This window comes from Drosophila serrata, unplaced genomic scaffold, assembly GCF_035046125.1.
Source record: "Drosophila serrata isolate PLE 108 unplaced genomic scaffold, ASM3504612v1 contig_233, whole genome shotgun sequence".
Classification (NCBI taxonomy): Eukaryota; Metazoa; Arthropoda; class Insecta; order Diptera; family Drosophilidae; genus Drosophila; species Drosophila serrata.
Genome location: NW_028257131.1, coordinates 112,927 through 126,465, shown reverse-complemented (window position 1 = coordinate 126,465; position 13,539 = coordinate 112,927). Strand labels below are relative to the sequence as shown.

At 40.6% G+C, this 13,539-nt stretch overlaps 4 protein-coding genes across 5 annotated transcripts; 1 reads left to right on the top strand and 3 right to left on the bottom strand.

Moving 5' to 3' along the window:
• Positions 1–45: 45 nt before the first annotated feature.
• On the bottom strand, positions 46–8,486 carry Smug (Single-strand-selective monofunctional uracil-DNA glycosylase). Of its 2 annotated transcripts, none has more exons than XM_086830246.1 (2): positions 8,195–8,486; positions 46–865 (listed from the first exon to the last, which is right to left on the bottom strand). In XM_086830246.1, exons 1-2 carry the CDS (start codon positions 8,261–8,263, stop codon positions 335–337), a joined length of 600 nt encoding a protein of 199 aa, XP_086686372.1. In that variant the 5' UTR covers positions 8,264–8,486; the 3' UTR covers positions 46–334. The 2 variants fall into 2 exon arrangements, with proteins under 2 accessions (XP_086686372.1, XP_020812703.2); XM_020957044.2 differs by lacking the exon at positions 8,195–8,486 and adding an exon at positions 1,043–1,475.
• Det (baculoviral IAP repeat containing deterin) lies at positions 1,432–2,753 on the bottom strand. Its single transcript, XM_020957045.2, has 3 exons — positions 1,990–2,753; positions 1,752–1,931; positions 1,432–1,687 (listed from the first exon to the last, which is right to left on the bottom strand). Exons 1-3 carry the CDS (start codon positions 2,128–2,130, stop codon positions 1,556–1,558), a joined length of 453 nt encoding a protein of 150 aa, XP_020812704.2. The 5' UTR covers positions 2,131–2,753; the 3' UTR covers positions 1,432–1,555.
• On the top strand, positions 2,526–8,052 carry m-cup (ankyrin repeat protein mann-cup). The gene is made up of 6 exons (XM_020957042.2): positions 2,526–3,318; positions 4,247–4,569; positions 5,360–5,990; positions 6,045–6,588; positions 6,652–6,780; positions 6,841–8,052. The coding sequence occupies exons 1-6, from the start codon at positions 3,056–3,058 to the stop codon at positions 7,063–7,065; spliced, it is 2,115 nt and encodes a 704-aa protein (XP_020812701.2). The 5' UTR covers positions 2,526–3,055; the 3' UTR covers positions 7,066–8,052.
• Positions 8,487–8,767: 281 nt separating the features above from the next.
• On the bottom strand, positions 8,768–13,360 carry knk (cytochrome and DOMON domain-containing protein knickkopf). Its single transcript, XM_020957043.2, has 6 exons — positions 12,028–13,360; positions 11,437–11,662; positions 10,780–11,127; positions 10,162–10,715; positions 9,802–10,024; positions 8,768–9,745 (listed from the first exon to the last, which is right to left on the bottom strand). The coding sequence occupies exons 1-6, from the start codon at positions 12,113–12,115 to the stop codon at positions 9,118–9,120; spliced, it is 2,067 nt and encodes a 688-aa protein (XP_020812702.2). The 5' UTR covers positions 12,116–13,360; the 3' UTR covers positions 8,768–9,117.
• Between the last annotated feature and the right edge of the window lie 179 nt (positions 13,361–13,539).

Below are 13,539 nucleotides of genomic sequence, written 5' to 3'. Positions count from 1 at the left end.
TTTCCTTAATAGAGTTGTTTTATATGTGTTTACAAAATGTACATGTTTTAAATTAAAAATAGTTTTTATTTTTATTTATTGTGAACCTTATGATGATTTTAGAAAGTAGTATTAAAGTTATATTCTTTTTGTATTTATCTTAATTCTAAACCGATGATATGTACATTAATATATATTGTTCATATATATTTTAAAATACTTTGTTTTAAATTAAAAAAACTGTCTTCTACGTATTATAGGTTCTTAATAATTATAAAATTACGAAATTTGTACACAATGTTTCATTTTGATGACTGAAATTAATGAAATTAAAAACACATTTTTCATTTTTCATCTAAGCCTCATTTCGCATATACCGTATGAGACCATTGTCCTCCAGAAACGCCTGCGCCTTCTCTGGCCAATTGTTATTATTGACGGACCGAGGACTGGGATGGGGCAACCGGAGCACTGTCACAGATTCCGACTTGCAAAACTTCGAACGTTTCAAGGCGGTGTGAACATATTCCCCAACTGCCACAACCACTTGGGGTTGAAGTAGATGCAACTGTTCCTCGAGCGTGTCCAAGCAACGATCCCGCAACTGCTGTTTGTAGGTTCCTTTCAGCTCACCAGGTGTCAAGTTCTTGCCGGCTTCGTCGAAAAATGCCAGAGGACAGAAGTTGTGGACGAAGCATTGTTGGGCGAAGGTCTCCATGCTGCCGGCTAGTCGCAAGAACAGTTCCCACAGTCGAACGCCGCTGGGCTCCTCAATCCTGCAGTCCAAACCCACGACAGGACGTTTGGGATGTTCATTGGGAGGCTTCTCCACCGATCCTGAGAGCTGCATCAGCACCTTAACAGTTCGAACATTACCAAAGGGTATCTGGAAAACGAACAAAACGCTTGGTTTATTAAATATGTCGTGTAATAACTTTGTTATGTAGACATGATAGATCGATTGGCCTGACATCGCTCGAGAATAATGCCGCTTTTGAAGAACAAAGTTCAAATATACATACATAACGATATGGAAAAGTATAAGTATTCATCCCCGACTTACGCCCGTCTGAGCCATTCCATTGGGGCCCGGATTCATGCCTATGAAAACCAGCTTCTTCGCTCCGTTTAAATAACGACGTAGATAGTCACAATGCAATTGTAAGGCGTATACTATAGGGTTATACATGCACTGAATGCCTGAAGGCGGGTCTAGCTCATCCAGCGTCTCGTTTAACTTGTTTTCCGTGTTATAGAACTTTAACCACAGCGGCGAGCCAAAAAAATCTGATATTGTGGTTCCCTCTATTGAAACCGGCTTCTTGGGATCGTCCTTATCTTCCAGATGATCCCTCTGCTGTTCCAATTTCCGTTTCAACATATCGGCGAGTTTTGCGGGATCCGCGCAATTAAATTAGAAACAAATGCGAGTTTACCAGGGAGGACTTAAGGTTTGTTTTTGTTTCTTTTTCTCAGCGTTGCCACCTTGTTTTATTAGCAAATTTCTGTACACATACTGTTAACTAAATATTAATGTTAGATATGTTAAAATTTATAAAATGTTTATATTAGCGCACTATTTGGATTGTTGCATAAACTCTTCAAGTCGAGTCTCGTTTTCCCGGGTAAAATTAAGCTTAAAGGTCTTTACGTTTTTAATTATGCTTCCCTTGACGACGGTTCCAAGGATTTCGAGGAATTGAGTGACCTGAATAAGGGGATATCGTAGTTTTAGGTATTGACACATAGGATCATAGACTCGTCTAACTCACTGTTAACTCCTTTTCTGCGCATCCCACCTTCACGAACTCGCATTGTGGGGCGTGCTTGAGGTGCTCCTTCCAGGGTTCATCATCCGATTCCCAGCCATCGAGGGTCTTTCCGCACACAAAGCAAGTGGCCGTGTCGTTCTCCCGCTTGGTGCCCGTCCAATAAAATCCCGCCTCGGCCATCTGTGAAGTGGGAGTTACTATAAACAACCTCAAAACCCTTCAATGCTCGCGCTCTTGCCTTGGAAATGCTGCAGGGCGATGTCTCGGGAAAGGGCCAGTCCTTGAAGCTCTCCACGCGATGCTGCTCCAGGAGATTTAGTTTCCGGAACACCTCCAACTTTCCAATTTGTGCGATTTCGGCTGCCGCTGGAGTTTCCATTGCCCTTTATTACACAAATTTAGTCCACAAACAACAATTTCGGCAATTTTTCGGAAGCAGCGCGTCGCTTAGAGTAACAATCGATACTATATAATAACTCGATATATCGATACATCGATAGTCACACTTAAATCTATCGCAAATGGCATTGTCGTTGCCATACTATCCAAAGATATTCCCCAATTTTAACTCTCTATTACCTTGTGAGGTTGAAATCCTTCTATCATAAAAATGCAATTTTCCGCGCAAAACTTGTAAGCATAATAATAATAATAATAACTAATAAGAGGGATGCGAAGATTTACTCGAAAGTGCGAAAGTCCTAGCCTCCTCGCGATATGGCAACACTACAAAGCTGTTGACCAAAACAGACTGTCTGTTAAAGCAGCTGTTTCAGTTATTGTCACCCCTCCAAGTTGTGTACACACTGTTTTGACGTTAAGATTTTTTGCTGACTTTTTATTTATAAACAGAAAACACGGAAAGACATGGTTAAGCCGCAAGGCGCAACCACACACTAACACCCAACAAACACACAAAACACACACACGCCGAGTTGCGGATATCCCGTGGGAGTAGCGGTTACATGCAGCCAGTTTGCACGCTGCACAAGAAATTGATTTAGAGAGAAAGAAACGAGCAACAGAAAGCTACGGATACAGAGAGAAAAAAAGAAAGTACTCGGAACGGCCTTGGGCGAAAAACGGGAGCAGAACGGCAGCGACGGCAACCCAATTAGCCGGATAGTCCAAGTTGGTTCGCCTGGTTCAGTAGGTCACTGCCGCACCGTTTTTGCAAGGGGCAGTGGCCCAAGGACATCCAGGAAACTCACCCCCACAGCCGTAGTCACTGCAGCGCATAGACACACGCACACACACGAGCACAGTCAAGCACATCCCATTGGCAATGAGACGGTGCGCTGGCAATGCGCTCACTTGAAGGCAGCCGTCGTCGGGTCGAGCAGCCGGAGCGGGTATCAGAGCAGGAGCAGCACCAGCACCCCCGCCAGTGCCAGGAGCAGGAACTCCAGGAATCGCAGGCGGGCCAACTGCCACAGATGGCAAACGAACGAAAGCAGAGCAGTCCCAAGGTGGAGCTGACCAAGCTAAGTCACGAACTGATCGAAGAGTGCAAACGCAGCCAGGAGGACTCGCTGCTATCGCGCCATCTGCGACACGAGCTGGAAAAGTATGTAATTACAGGGACCAAATTAACTTGCAGTGTACTCAGTCGGTTTTGTTTTGATAGAGTAGGAGCCATGAAATTAAGACGGAAATTATGAGCACAGATAGATGAGTAGGTTCTTATTTTCTTCTGAGAAACCCTTGAAGACTATTAGCCAATCAAAAGCATATATTTTTCTAGAGTTTGAAAAAGTTTTACAGTATTTAATAGTTACTTATCAATCTATTAATATTATAGAAAACCCTCTTCCTTATGTGTATTGACGAAGTAAGAGTTCAATCCAATAACCTTTAAGCGGTTAATTTGTACTTCAAAGATATGAACAAGTTTTATGGACTTTTGCTATCTAGAACTTCTCACGAAGGGCAATAGATAGCACACATACTGCACTTAAAATTAATTATGTTTATTTAAAGTCGTAATTTTATGCTGCATTCTATCATTCTGAGCTCTGCTAAGAAAAAATGTAACTGTCTTTTGTTATTATTATTCGAAAATTATACCCACTTTTTAAACAAAGTCCATGATAAAGTAATGTTTAAATTATTTAATGATAGCTTAAGTAGCTATCATTGTTTAAATTGACTAAATTTAAGTGACGTAATTAGCAATCATAAATCCCTAATCACAAGCCAGAATATTATACTAAAAGTGCCAAATGGTTCGACGTCGTTGAACGCTTCATCTTATCAATAGAGACCGAACCAAATCATTGCCCCTGCACGTGCTGATCAAGAGTTATTTCCGATTCGCTGACCCTAACATTACACAGAAAATAAAGTGTGTAATTGGGTTCATAAAGTAAATTTTGATAATAACACTTTAATAAGGGATTACGATTAGGAAATATGGAGAACTAATAATAATAACTTATTTCTGTAACTCGTTTCCTAAATATCCCATTAAACTACAATTCTTTCTTTTGATGCAGGCTTCCCCGCGATTCTCGTCGCGAGTTGGTACGAAAGCAGCGGAATGGTTGCGCTCCTCTTTTTATTGCCTGCAAGCGAGGCGCCGTTGTAATTGCCGAATATCTAATTACCATCTGCGAGGCGGATATCGAGCAGAGGGGACACTTTGAAGTGCCAGAGGACAATAGTTTCCATTACGTCTCGCCGCTATGGGCGGCCGTCGTCTCCGGAAAGCTATCCATGGTCAAATATCTGGTGCGGATCGGTTGCGATATAAATGCTACCTCGGATTCGGGATCGACGCCCGTTAGGAGTGCATGCTACATGACACACGTCGATATTGGTGAGATGATTATTGATTGAATCCGTAAAATATTTTCTACCACCGATTTAGAGCTGAAGCTGACAGAAGCTTTAAACAAAGAAGACTTTATGTAAACGAATTAAAATGTAATCAATTAGATTGAATATTGACAAACATTTAATTAATTTAAACTGCGTAACTTGATTTATTTATAGTTGAATTTAGTGCCTATTGCAAAAACGAATCTCTTTCTTATGTTTGGGGCCTTGAGGGTTAAGGTTAGACAGTTGTACCTCATGTATACAATATCGATTGTTAGTATAGTTTCGTTTTCTCTTTCCTTGAATTATAGTCTAGGAATTCAGCGTATGAAACCAGTTAGCGGGGTGTTTGATTTAGGCTCTCATTCCCTGTAATTTGAATTATACCGCACGCAATCCATTCGTTTATTGTTCGATTGGCCGCACACCACAACAGCTTACTCCACTTTAAAGTGTTCAAAGCACCACCTTAAATGAATCCCATCCGCCGCCAGAGAGGGCTTTCAGCAGATGGTCAGATCCCATCATTAAATACAAATTTATGTTCTTTTGCAGAACAATTCTAAATCATTTAACAGAAAAATAGAGCATTTACCCTTCAAAAATTATTAAATTTGACATTCAGTATCTGCTTTACTTTTGGCAAATCATAAATTGCATAATGTATACATTTTATCTATTGTATTTAAATTGGTGTAGAGAAAGGTACAGCTTCTTTTTGTCTTGCAGGCTATTAAACTTTAAGAATAAGCATTTTAACCAAGATTTCTATTTCTCCCTTTTTTCAGTCAAATTTCTGGTGGAAAATGGAGCGGACATCAAACGGCCAAACATTAATGGCGGAACCTGTCTCATTAACTCGGTGCAGTCCGTCCAACTATGTTTGTATCTGGTGCGCAAGGGAGCGGACATAAATGCCCGGGACATCCAGGATAAGACGGCACTGCACTATGCGATCCAGGAGCACCGGTTGGATACTACTCGAATGCTAATCGAACAAGGAGCCGATCCGTATGCCAAAAGTCGCTATGGGGACGATGCCCTGCGTACTGCCTGCCTGAAGGGAGCCCATCATATCTTTGACTTTTTGAAAAAGGAGCTGAGCTATACGGCTGGAAGGCTGGCGGAGGCACACGAGCTGATGGGATCGACGTTCCTGGACGAGCACAATGAGTCGCGTGTGTGCATACTGCACTGGCGCATGGCGCATCACATTCGGGCGGCATACTCGCCGTATATAGAGAAGAAGCCGCAGGTGCCACTGCGAAGTGCTTACGAGAACGCAGTGGAGTTTAGCACACTGGAGGAGTTGGACAACATAGCCACCGATATGGACGCAATGCGGACGCAGAGCCTGCTCATTTGCGAGCGTGTATTGGGTCTAACCCATAAAGACATGCTCTTTCGGCTAACTTTTAGGTGAGTGTTGCCCTAAATACTTTCCAAAATGTCGAATTAATATATTAATTACAGGGGAGCTTCTTATGCGGATTCTCTGCAGCTGCAGCGTTGCATAGACCTGTGGCGTTTCCTGCTCGAGGTGCGAGTGTCGAACTGGTCCATCCTGCACTTTGAGACCTGTTTTGCGGCACAAGCACTGGTGCGTCTGATGCTGGATCTGCATGTTCAGAATTCAAGCCACATAAGGAGCGATGCGAGGGCCAGGTTTGTCCACCAGGACAATGTGTTGCCCCGGTTCGAGGATGTGCTTGGGGTATTTCGTACGTTGTCCGAAAGCGCTATTGTGGTGAAACACCTGCTGCTTCTGAGGCCAGTGTTCAGGCGACAGCAGGAGAACTATGATCGCGTAATGCGATGCTTGGCGCATCTCATTTATCTGCTGATCAATACCGTCCACACGGAGGAGCAGAATAAGCTCATCTATCAGGCGATCCACGAGACGGTTGTGGTGGGCAATCTACGCAGTGCCAGCACCGCCGATACCCTGCTCCACCTCTGTGCCTCGCGGTTGAATGTCATCAAGAGCGGCTACATCACCGACGACAACTTTGCCGATGTGCGTGCTATTTAGCTCCTTTAAGTGTATAAGTACTGAATACCACATTTTAATCCCTTTTAGAAGACTGTGTTCCCCAATGCGGATGTCATCAAGCTGCTCATCCAGTGCGGCGTTGATGTCAACATCAAGAACGAGGCCAAATCCACGCCCCTGCATGTAGCATGCCAGCCCTACAACTATGACAATGAGGTGAGTGGTCCTCCCAACGAAGAGACTTTGTAACAAAGCTAACAAACACACTTATACCAGATTGTGCACCTGTTGCTCAAGTGTGGAGCTGACATCGATCAGCCGAATAGGGCCGACAAGCGGCCCTATGACTTAATAGCATCAAATCCCACCAGCACCATTCCGTTGCTTAACTTTGTGACGCTGCAGTGTCTGGCGGCGACGGTGATTAGCAAAAATCGGATACCCTATCACAATCAGCTGCACCGACAGCTGGAGAAGTTTGTAAAAAACCATGAGCCGTGAATAGGATACAGCGGAACTGGGAGCGGTAAACGTGTCGTATGTCTTATGTCAAAATTGATGGCGTTTCTTAGGTCGATGTCTAAGCCCCCTTTCGGATTTTTCAAAATTTGACCAGTGGCGGTTGTCCGTTTTGTCTCGCTCTTTATTAAATGCATATATATATATATACAGATATCCTATATCTATTGTTAAATTGGCTTAAAGTAGTTTTAAACTCCATTCGTGAAACAGAATCAACAAACAGAACAAACAATATAAAGCAGAACAAGCAAAAAGTGTAATCGATGAACGTGATATTAAAAACTATATATAGAGAGAGAAGGTTAGAAGCGGGAGTATCCGAAATTTAATATTTTAGAGAACTTACAACAAGCCAAGTGCGGATCTGAGTACTTAACCTAACAGAGAACACAATTCTCCACTGCTGTTTGATGATTATTAGAACCTAGGAAACGCGAGAGGAGCAACTCATTGTAACGCCAATAAAGTTTACACATTATCTACATGCATACAATTACGCCTGAAAAATATACTAAATATATACTATATATACATATATACATACAACTAGAATAACTAATTGATACACACTTGTTGAACCACTAAAATCGAACTCGATAACCGAATGTGAATTTGCAAAAAATGTCAAAGGGCGCTAAAATGACTCGATGCCATTCCCTTATTTAAGCGGAATTCGGTTCGAAAGCATTTGTTCCCTAAAATTCTTATGATTGTCGAAGCTTTTAGACCATGTATAACCTATGTATGTATGTGCACGTGTCGTGTGCTGTCTGGGGCTGAAATTTTGTTCTTCTGGCCCCATACACACACCAAGTATTTTAATAAAAATTTCTGTGAGACCGATGGATTGAGTTAGTTTAGCACACGCGTGTTGCATAAGCCGAATCGAATAATTATCTACTGAACTTTCGAGTAAAAAGCAAATCTAATCAATAAATTGAATAGTTTACAGTTTACTGTCAATAAGTACTCGTGTTTCATTGGATAGTACACAAGACCCAGAATCAAAATATCTGGAACCTGTTATATGGGTAATGGTATACCAAACATAATAATAATATATCGAAAATACTGTTTTATATTTGAAAAATTTAACTTTTCTCTTTACCTTTATAATTATGATTAGTTGTAAATAGGCGTCAACGCTGATGACAAAACAACAACACACAAAACTCATAAAAGCGAAGCACTAACGAATTGCTTCTAATCGGTATAAATTACTAAATATCAAACACAATCACTCAAGAACAAAGCTATGCACTTAATTAACTATTTTGAAACAAATTCATAGCGTTAAACACATTTTTAAAAAGATCTAAACACGAGTTTGATGAAAAAGTTCTTCACTTCCCGAAAACAAAATGCCGCATGGCTTTTACTCGCTCCTTTTTGACTAAACTGAAAACGCAACGAGTGGCGAATTGCCAGTTTGCGGCAGTGTTGCCAAGCGGACTATTTATTTTTTGTTTGTACTGGAAAATATTCACAACTAAAAAGTGGTATTAAATTTCAAGTGGTATTAATTAATAAAATTATTAATTAACATATATTTAAAATTTTAATATTATTATTTTTTTAAAAAGTATACTAGTTTTTATCCCGGCAGTCTAAATCATTATATTTAAAAACCTACTACAACATGTTATCTTTTTAAATTTGTTGACAGCAAACACAATTTAGATTGTTTATTACTTAGCTTGTATTAATTCATTATAAAATACAACACAGATCTGTATTTAAATAAGATTTAAATAATAATATACATAACATGAGCACACATTGAGTCTAGGCATAAAAAATGAGCTTAAGACTTTTTTGAATATGTAAAACATAAGAGTATTTGAATAAGTCTTCTGCAATATTGCACATAAAAGTCTTAAAACATTCATAGTTATGCAAACCTATCTTTTCTATGTCTAAACTCGAACTCACATACGCGCGCATCATATACATGAAATTGTGACTGCTTAATTTAAACTAAGACACTAAATATACGATTAGGAAAAACTAACAGGGAGAGGGAGGTAACGGTCAGTACTGGAGCACCAGCCAAGGCAGCAGGAGGATGGCAAGGGACCAGGTCAGGGCTCTCGCTCCATTCCTCAGATTTGTATAACTGTCTACAATGTGAATCTTCCAACCCATGTTTCCATGAGTAAAGGAGTTGTAGTACACCGTATCCGGCCAGGTGATGTTCGGGGTAATCTCCAAGAGCGCCGGTGCTTCATCCACACATTCGGTGATCAGAGATCGATTGAACTTCTTGAATGTGGGAAAGATGTCGTCCAGGCGGCGATCGTAATTGGGTGGATATCGGGACAAGCACAAGGGACCGGCAGCCGTGGGCTTAGGCCTTCCTCTCCTGGTAAACTCCACTCCAGCCAAAACCCTGATCTCACTCTGTTTGGCATCCGAGAGTCGATCGTAGCCACCCTGGGGATCGTCGGTGATGACCAGCGGATGATAGTGCTCCGGCGAGTGGGGATTATTGCCTCCTCTCACCTTAAAGGTGTAGGTCAGGCCGCGTTTCAGGTACAGCTCGGGTATCATGTAGCCATTGATGTACCAGGCCAATCCACTGGACACATGTCCAGTTAAGCCCTGATAGCCCCGAAGTCCTCCAGAGGGTCCCAGATAAGCGTTGAAGCTACGCACGGAGCTGTGGAAAGAATAAACGAATTAAATATGCTTTATTGAGGGATCCTTGATCCTTACGCATCTGTTATCCTGGTACGTTCCCACAGCTGCGGCGGAGTCTCCTTTTGTGAAGTGAACGCAAAGCAATCGTTCACCGGTTCCGTGGTATTAAAATCTATCACAATGTCACTCTTGGGATAATAAGTGTGGAAGGCGGGCTCGTTGTTTGAATCCAACTGACCAAAGGCCCAGACCACGTAGTTGCTTCGGTCTAGGAAAATCTCCTTATCGCCATCGTCCGCTGAAAGGTAAACAAAGACAAGAATATAATAAAAAAAAACCTAGCAACTAGTAACGAGTATAAAGAAACTAGCAAAAAGTAACTAGTAACGAGTATATAATAACTAGCAACTAGTAACTCGTAAATCTTCAACTTACACGACTTAAGGAGGCGTCGGAAACTTATCGTATTAATGCCATCCTTGCGGGCATAAGTGTTCAGCTGAAAGCTGTCCAATCCACCGACTACATCGTCCCGACAAACTCCCTTGTTTTGTCCCAAAACCTGGACACATGGCGCCAGCGAGGTGATGTTGTAGTCCACAGAGTACCCACGGATCTCGTCTATATAGGCCACCACCACATCGGAGCCGATCATTTGACTCGACACATCGGATCCTGATATGCCAAAGGACATGTAATCATTGGCTGCCACTTGACCGGACAGTTGGAATGTGATCTGGGGTCCAAAGACCTCCCACGACACCTGCAGATCCTTGTGCAGCTGCCGACAGTTGGGCAGCGAGAACTCGAAGGGTATAACCTTTACCAAAGACGGCGGAACATTCAATCCATCGTTTATCAGCACATGACCATAATTCTCGTTATCGGCCACATCGTACACACTGATCCAGTCGATGTCGAAGATGGTCTTGTCACCAGGCAATTGCAAATCAATAGTCTCCATGTTATACTTTCTAATAGGATCCAGGCTGAAATGTTACAAGGATAATAATGTTTCTAATTTTAGGTATCGATAAAAGCTAATATACTCACTATCCTCGTTCATCTGGCAACTTGCTGCCTCGACTCGATGGCTGCGCTCCGACGCCGGTCCAGAAAAAGGTTCTCTTGCCGCGACCATCGTACGTAAAGTCCTTGATCCGAATGGTTTTCGAGTCCAGGATCTGGATGCTGCTGCTGCTAACATTGTGACTACGCTTGGAGAAGGTACCGCCCAGTTGGGCCATTGGAGGCTCAAAATCCTCTGGTATATAGACGTCCCCAAAGTTGTTCTGGTTATTTAGATCATAGACCGCCAGCCATTTGATTTCTGTAATCTTCTTCCGATCGGGTAGAGTCAGTGTAAAGTCCTTGTTGTGGTAGCGATCCAAGATATTGGTTCTAAAAGGGTTTGTTATTAGAATTGGATTCATGTAAAAACATTGAATATGATATATAATTTGGTTATAATTTTATAGATAAGAATAGAATTTAATTTAATTTACAAAAATAGAAGTACACACTATTCATCGCATGTTCTAATTAATTGTTATAAGTTGGAATTTTTCTTTATTGTACGAAAAAATAGTTCTATAAACTCAAATTACGTTAAAATGATATTTAATACGTTGTATAATTTAACTATACATATTTTATATTATTACCTTAAGGTTTAATTATAATTATCAAAGTCAATCCCTGTCCACTTACTTGCCATACTCATCGGGAACAATAAATCCCTGAGGTCCCGGCCGGTTGCTGGCTCCCGACCAAAAGAACGTATCCGCACCGTTGCCGTCGTAGTTAAAGCCCACAATGAGGAACGTAAACTCATTCACGGCGTACACATCGCCGGATACTTGATGATGGTAGGAGTTGAGTTTTCCCAGATATTTGCCGCGATATGGTCCATCCTCCTCCTCCTCGCCCTGGGCCACTAATGAGATGAGATAAGATGTGGTTGGGAAATTCAAAAGCAAAGCCGGTAAAACGAAAGACTTGTGACAACAAACTCGTTTTCGCATTTCTCGATGTGACTAATAAGCCAACAATTTTCGGCTTCTGACGGACTGCAGACACTCCGCCGGGCAGGTGATGGCGCCCCCTGGCGGGAACGCTAAGACATAAGGCCAAGAGACTAGACCAGTTTCTCTAGTTTTACACGAAAGTGAATTTGTTTTTCGCCCCGTTTCGAGCGTAACGCCAATAAAAATTTCTCTTTCTTTTGCATTTTGCCTTGTTGTTGTTGCTAATGTTTATTTTCTTGTTAAGACTTGCAATTTAATTAGTTTATGGACTTACGGGCAGCGGTTAGTAGCAGGAAAAGCGTTACAAATACCAATAAGCGGCGTTGCAATTGCAGACAAAGAACATTGTTGCTCAATGTCATTTTGTATTTTTTTTCCTGCTTCAGCAGACTTGTTCCTTCACACTCCCACTTCCTTGGCCACGTACGCGTATTGATTTGATAATTTTGGTTGCGTTTTCTATTTCTGCGACGCTTATTTGTTTATTTTACATTTTGGGGGTTTTCCCTCGAACACTGCGTCATCGAATTTCTTTGATACAAGCACAAAATATATTTTTAATTGAGGAGCCAAGAGTAATATATTTTTAATCTTTTTCTGGCTTTTGCTTAAGGTCGTTTCGTCACTTGCATGCGTTTTCGCTGCTATTGTTGTTGCGTTCACTTTGCCAAAACAGGTTTAGGCCGCAGTTCCGGCGTTTTTTTATGCTTTTTCTTCAGTTTTTGCTTTCGAGTCGAAGTCAAAAACGAACCGCACTGTCCAACCGATCTGAGTCAACTGAGAGACTTCAAGCCGTCGTTATTTTGGTTGGGTTTCTTTGCAGCTCAAGCGTTTTGCTTGTCTTTTGAGTGAGCTCTTTGCTCTTTCTCTCTCGCACTATCGCTATCAGGCGTTCTCTCTTTGGCTATGCGCACGCGTGCCTGGCATTGAAATGGCTAAGAGTGCCCAATAACGGTACTTGGCTGCATTTGGAAAACGAGATGTGCTAGAGAAGTTTTAACATACATACAAACATATAATATTAATATACTCAAAAAAATTCAAATAAAACTAACAAAAATGAGAAATTAAGATTTAAAGAGTTGATTTTGATCAATTACTTCTTCAAGAAATTTGTTTTTAAAGCACTCATCGAAAAATGTTATTTACCTAATTAATATGCAAGATTTTAAATAAATCCTGAAGGTTGTTTAATATTTTCGCATCGTTTTCTGTTTTATAAACACATCTAATGTCAATATATCGAAATTAATATTTTTAATTATTAAAACTTTTTAAAGGTTTTTAATTTTAGGTGCTTATTTTGTCACTTTGGTTATTTTTAATGACCCTAGAATTGTTATAGAAAAATAATCTGACATTTTTATATCTTCGTTGCTTTTTCACATTTTTGTTTACAAGATTTACCTATAATTAAAATTTAAAATAATGTTATTAATAATTAATATTTAAAATTTTATTTTCTAAATGTTTTCAAATTCTGTATCATGTATTGTCTTTATTTATTTCTAGTAACCCTGCAGCATATTGTAATTCCTGTAGTACTATATATATTTTTTTGTTAGTTTCATTTAATGTTACATAACTTTGTTTAAAATCGTTGTAATCTGAAAAGTTATTTAATGATTTATTACCTATGTATGCATGTTCTCGTTGTTTTAGGCTCCCAACTGCAATGTTAATTTGTAACTTATACTTACCCTTTTTCTTCACATTTTGTTTAAATAAGTCGAACAGGTAATAAATAAATAAATATTCTGAAATACGAGAGATTTAAGTTTGCTTC

Bases quoted from the DNA above. Each gene is read 5' to 3' on its own strand.
- Smug (XM_020957044.2), bottom strand. From the start codon at position 1,360: ATGTTGAAACGGAAATTGGAACAGCAGAGGGATCATCTGGAAGATAAG. The intron at 866-1,042 runs GTAAGTCGGGGA...TTCGTTTTCCAG, and splicing joins ATGGAATGGCTCAGACGGGC to ATACCCTTTGGTAATGTTCG.
- Det (XM_020957045.2), bottom strand. From the start codon at position 2,130: ATGGAAACTCCAGCGGCAGCCGAAATCGCACAAATTGGAAAGTTGGAG. The intron at 1,932-1,989 runs GCAAGAGCGCGA...CCCACTTCACAG, and splicing joins CGCCCTGCAGCATTTCCAAG to ATGGCCGAGGCGGGATTTTA. The intron at 1,688-1,751 runs GTGAGTTAGACG...CCCCTTATTCAG, and splicing joins GCGCAGAAAAGGAGTTAACA to GTCACTCAATTCCTCGAAAT.
- m-cup (XM_020957042.2), top strand. From the start codon at position 3,056: ATGCGCTCACTTGAAGGCAGCCGTCGTCGGGTCGAGCAGCCGGAGCGG. The intron at 3,319-4,246 runs GTATGTAATTAC...CTTTTGATGCAG, and splicing joins CTGCGACACGAGCTGGAAAA to GCTTCCCCGCGATTCTCGTC. The intron at 5,991-6,044 runs GTGAGTGTTGCC...TATTAATTACAG, and splicing joins CTCTTTCGGCTAACTTTTAG to GGGAGCTTCTTATGCGGATT.
- knk (XM_020957043.2), bottom strand. From the start codon at position 12,115: ATGACATTGAGCAACAATGTTCTTTGTCTGCAATTGCAACGCCGCTTA. The intron at 11,128-11,436 runs GTAAGTGGACAG...AAACCCTTTTAG, and splicing joins GTTCCCGATGAGTATGGCAA to AACCAATATCTTGGATCGCT. The intron at 10,025-10,161 runs GTAAGTTGAAGA...TTTACCTTTCAG, and splicing joins CCGACGCCTCCTTAAGTCGT to CGGACGATGGCGATAAGGAG.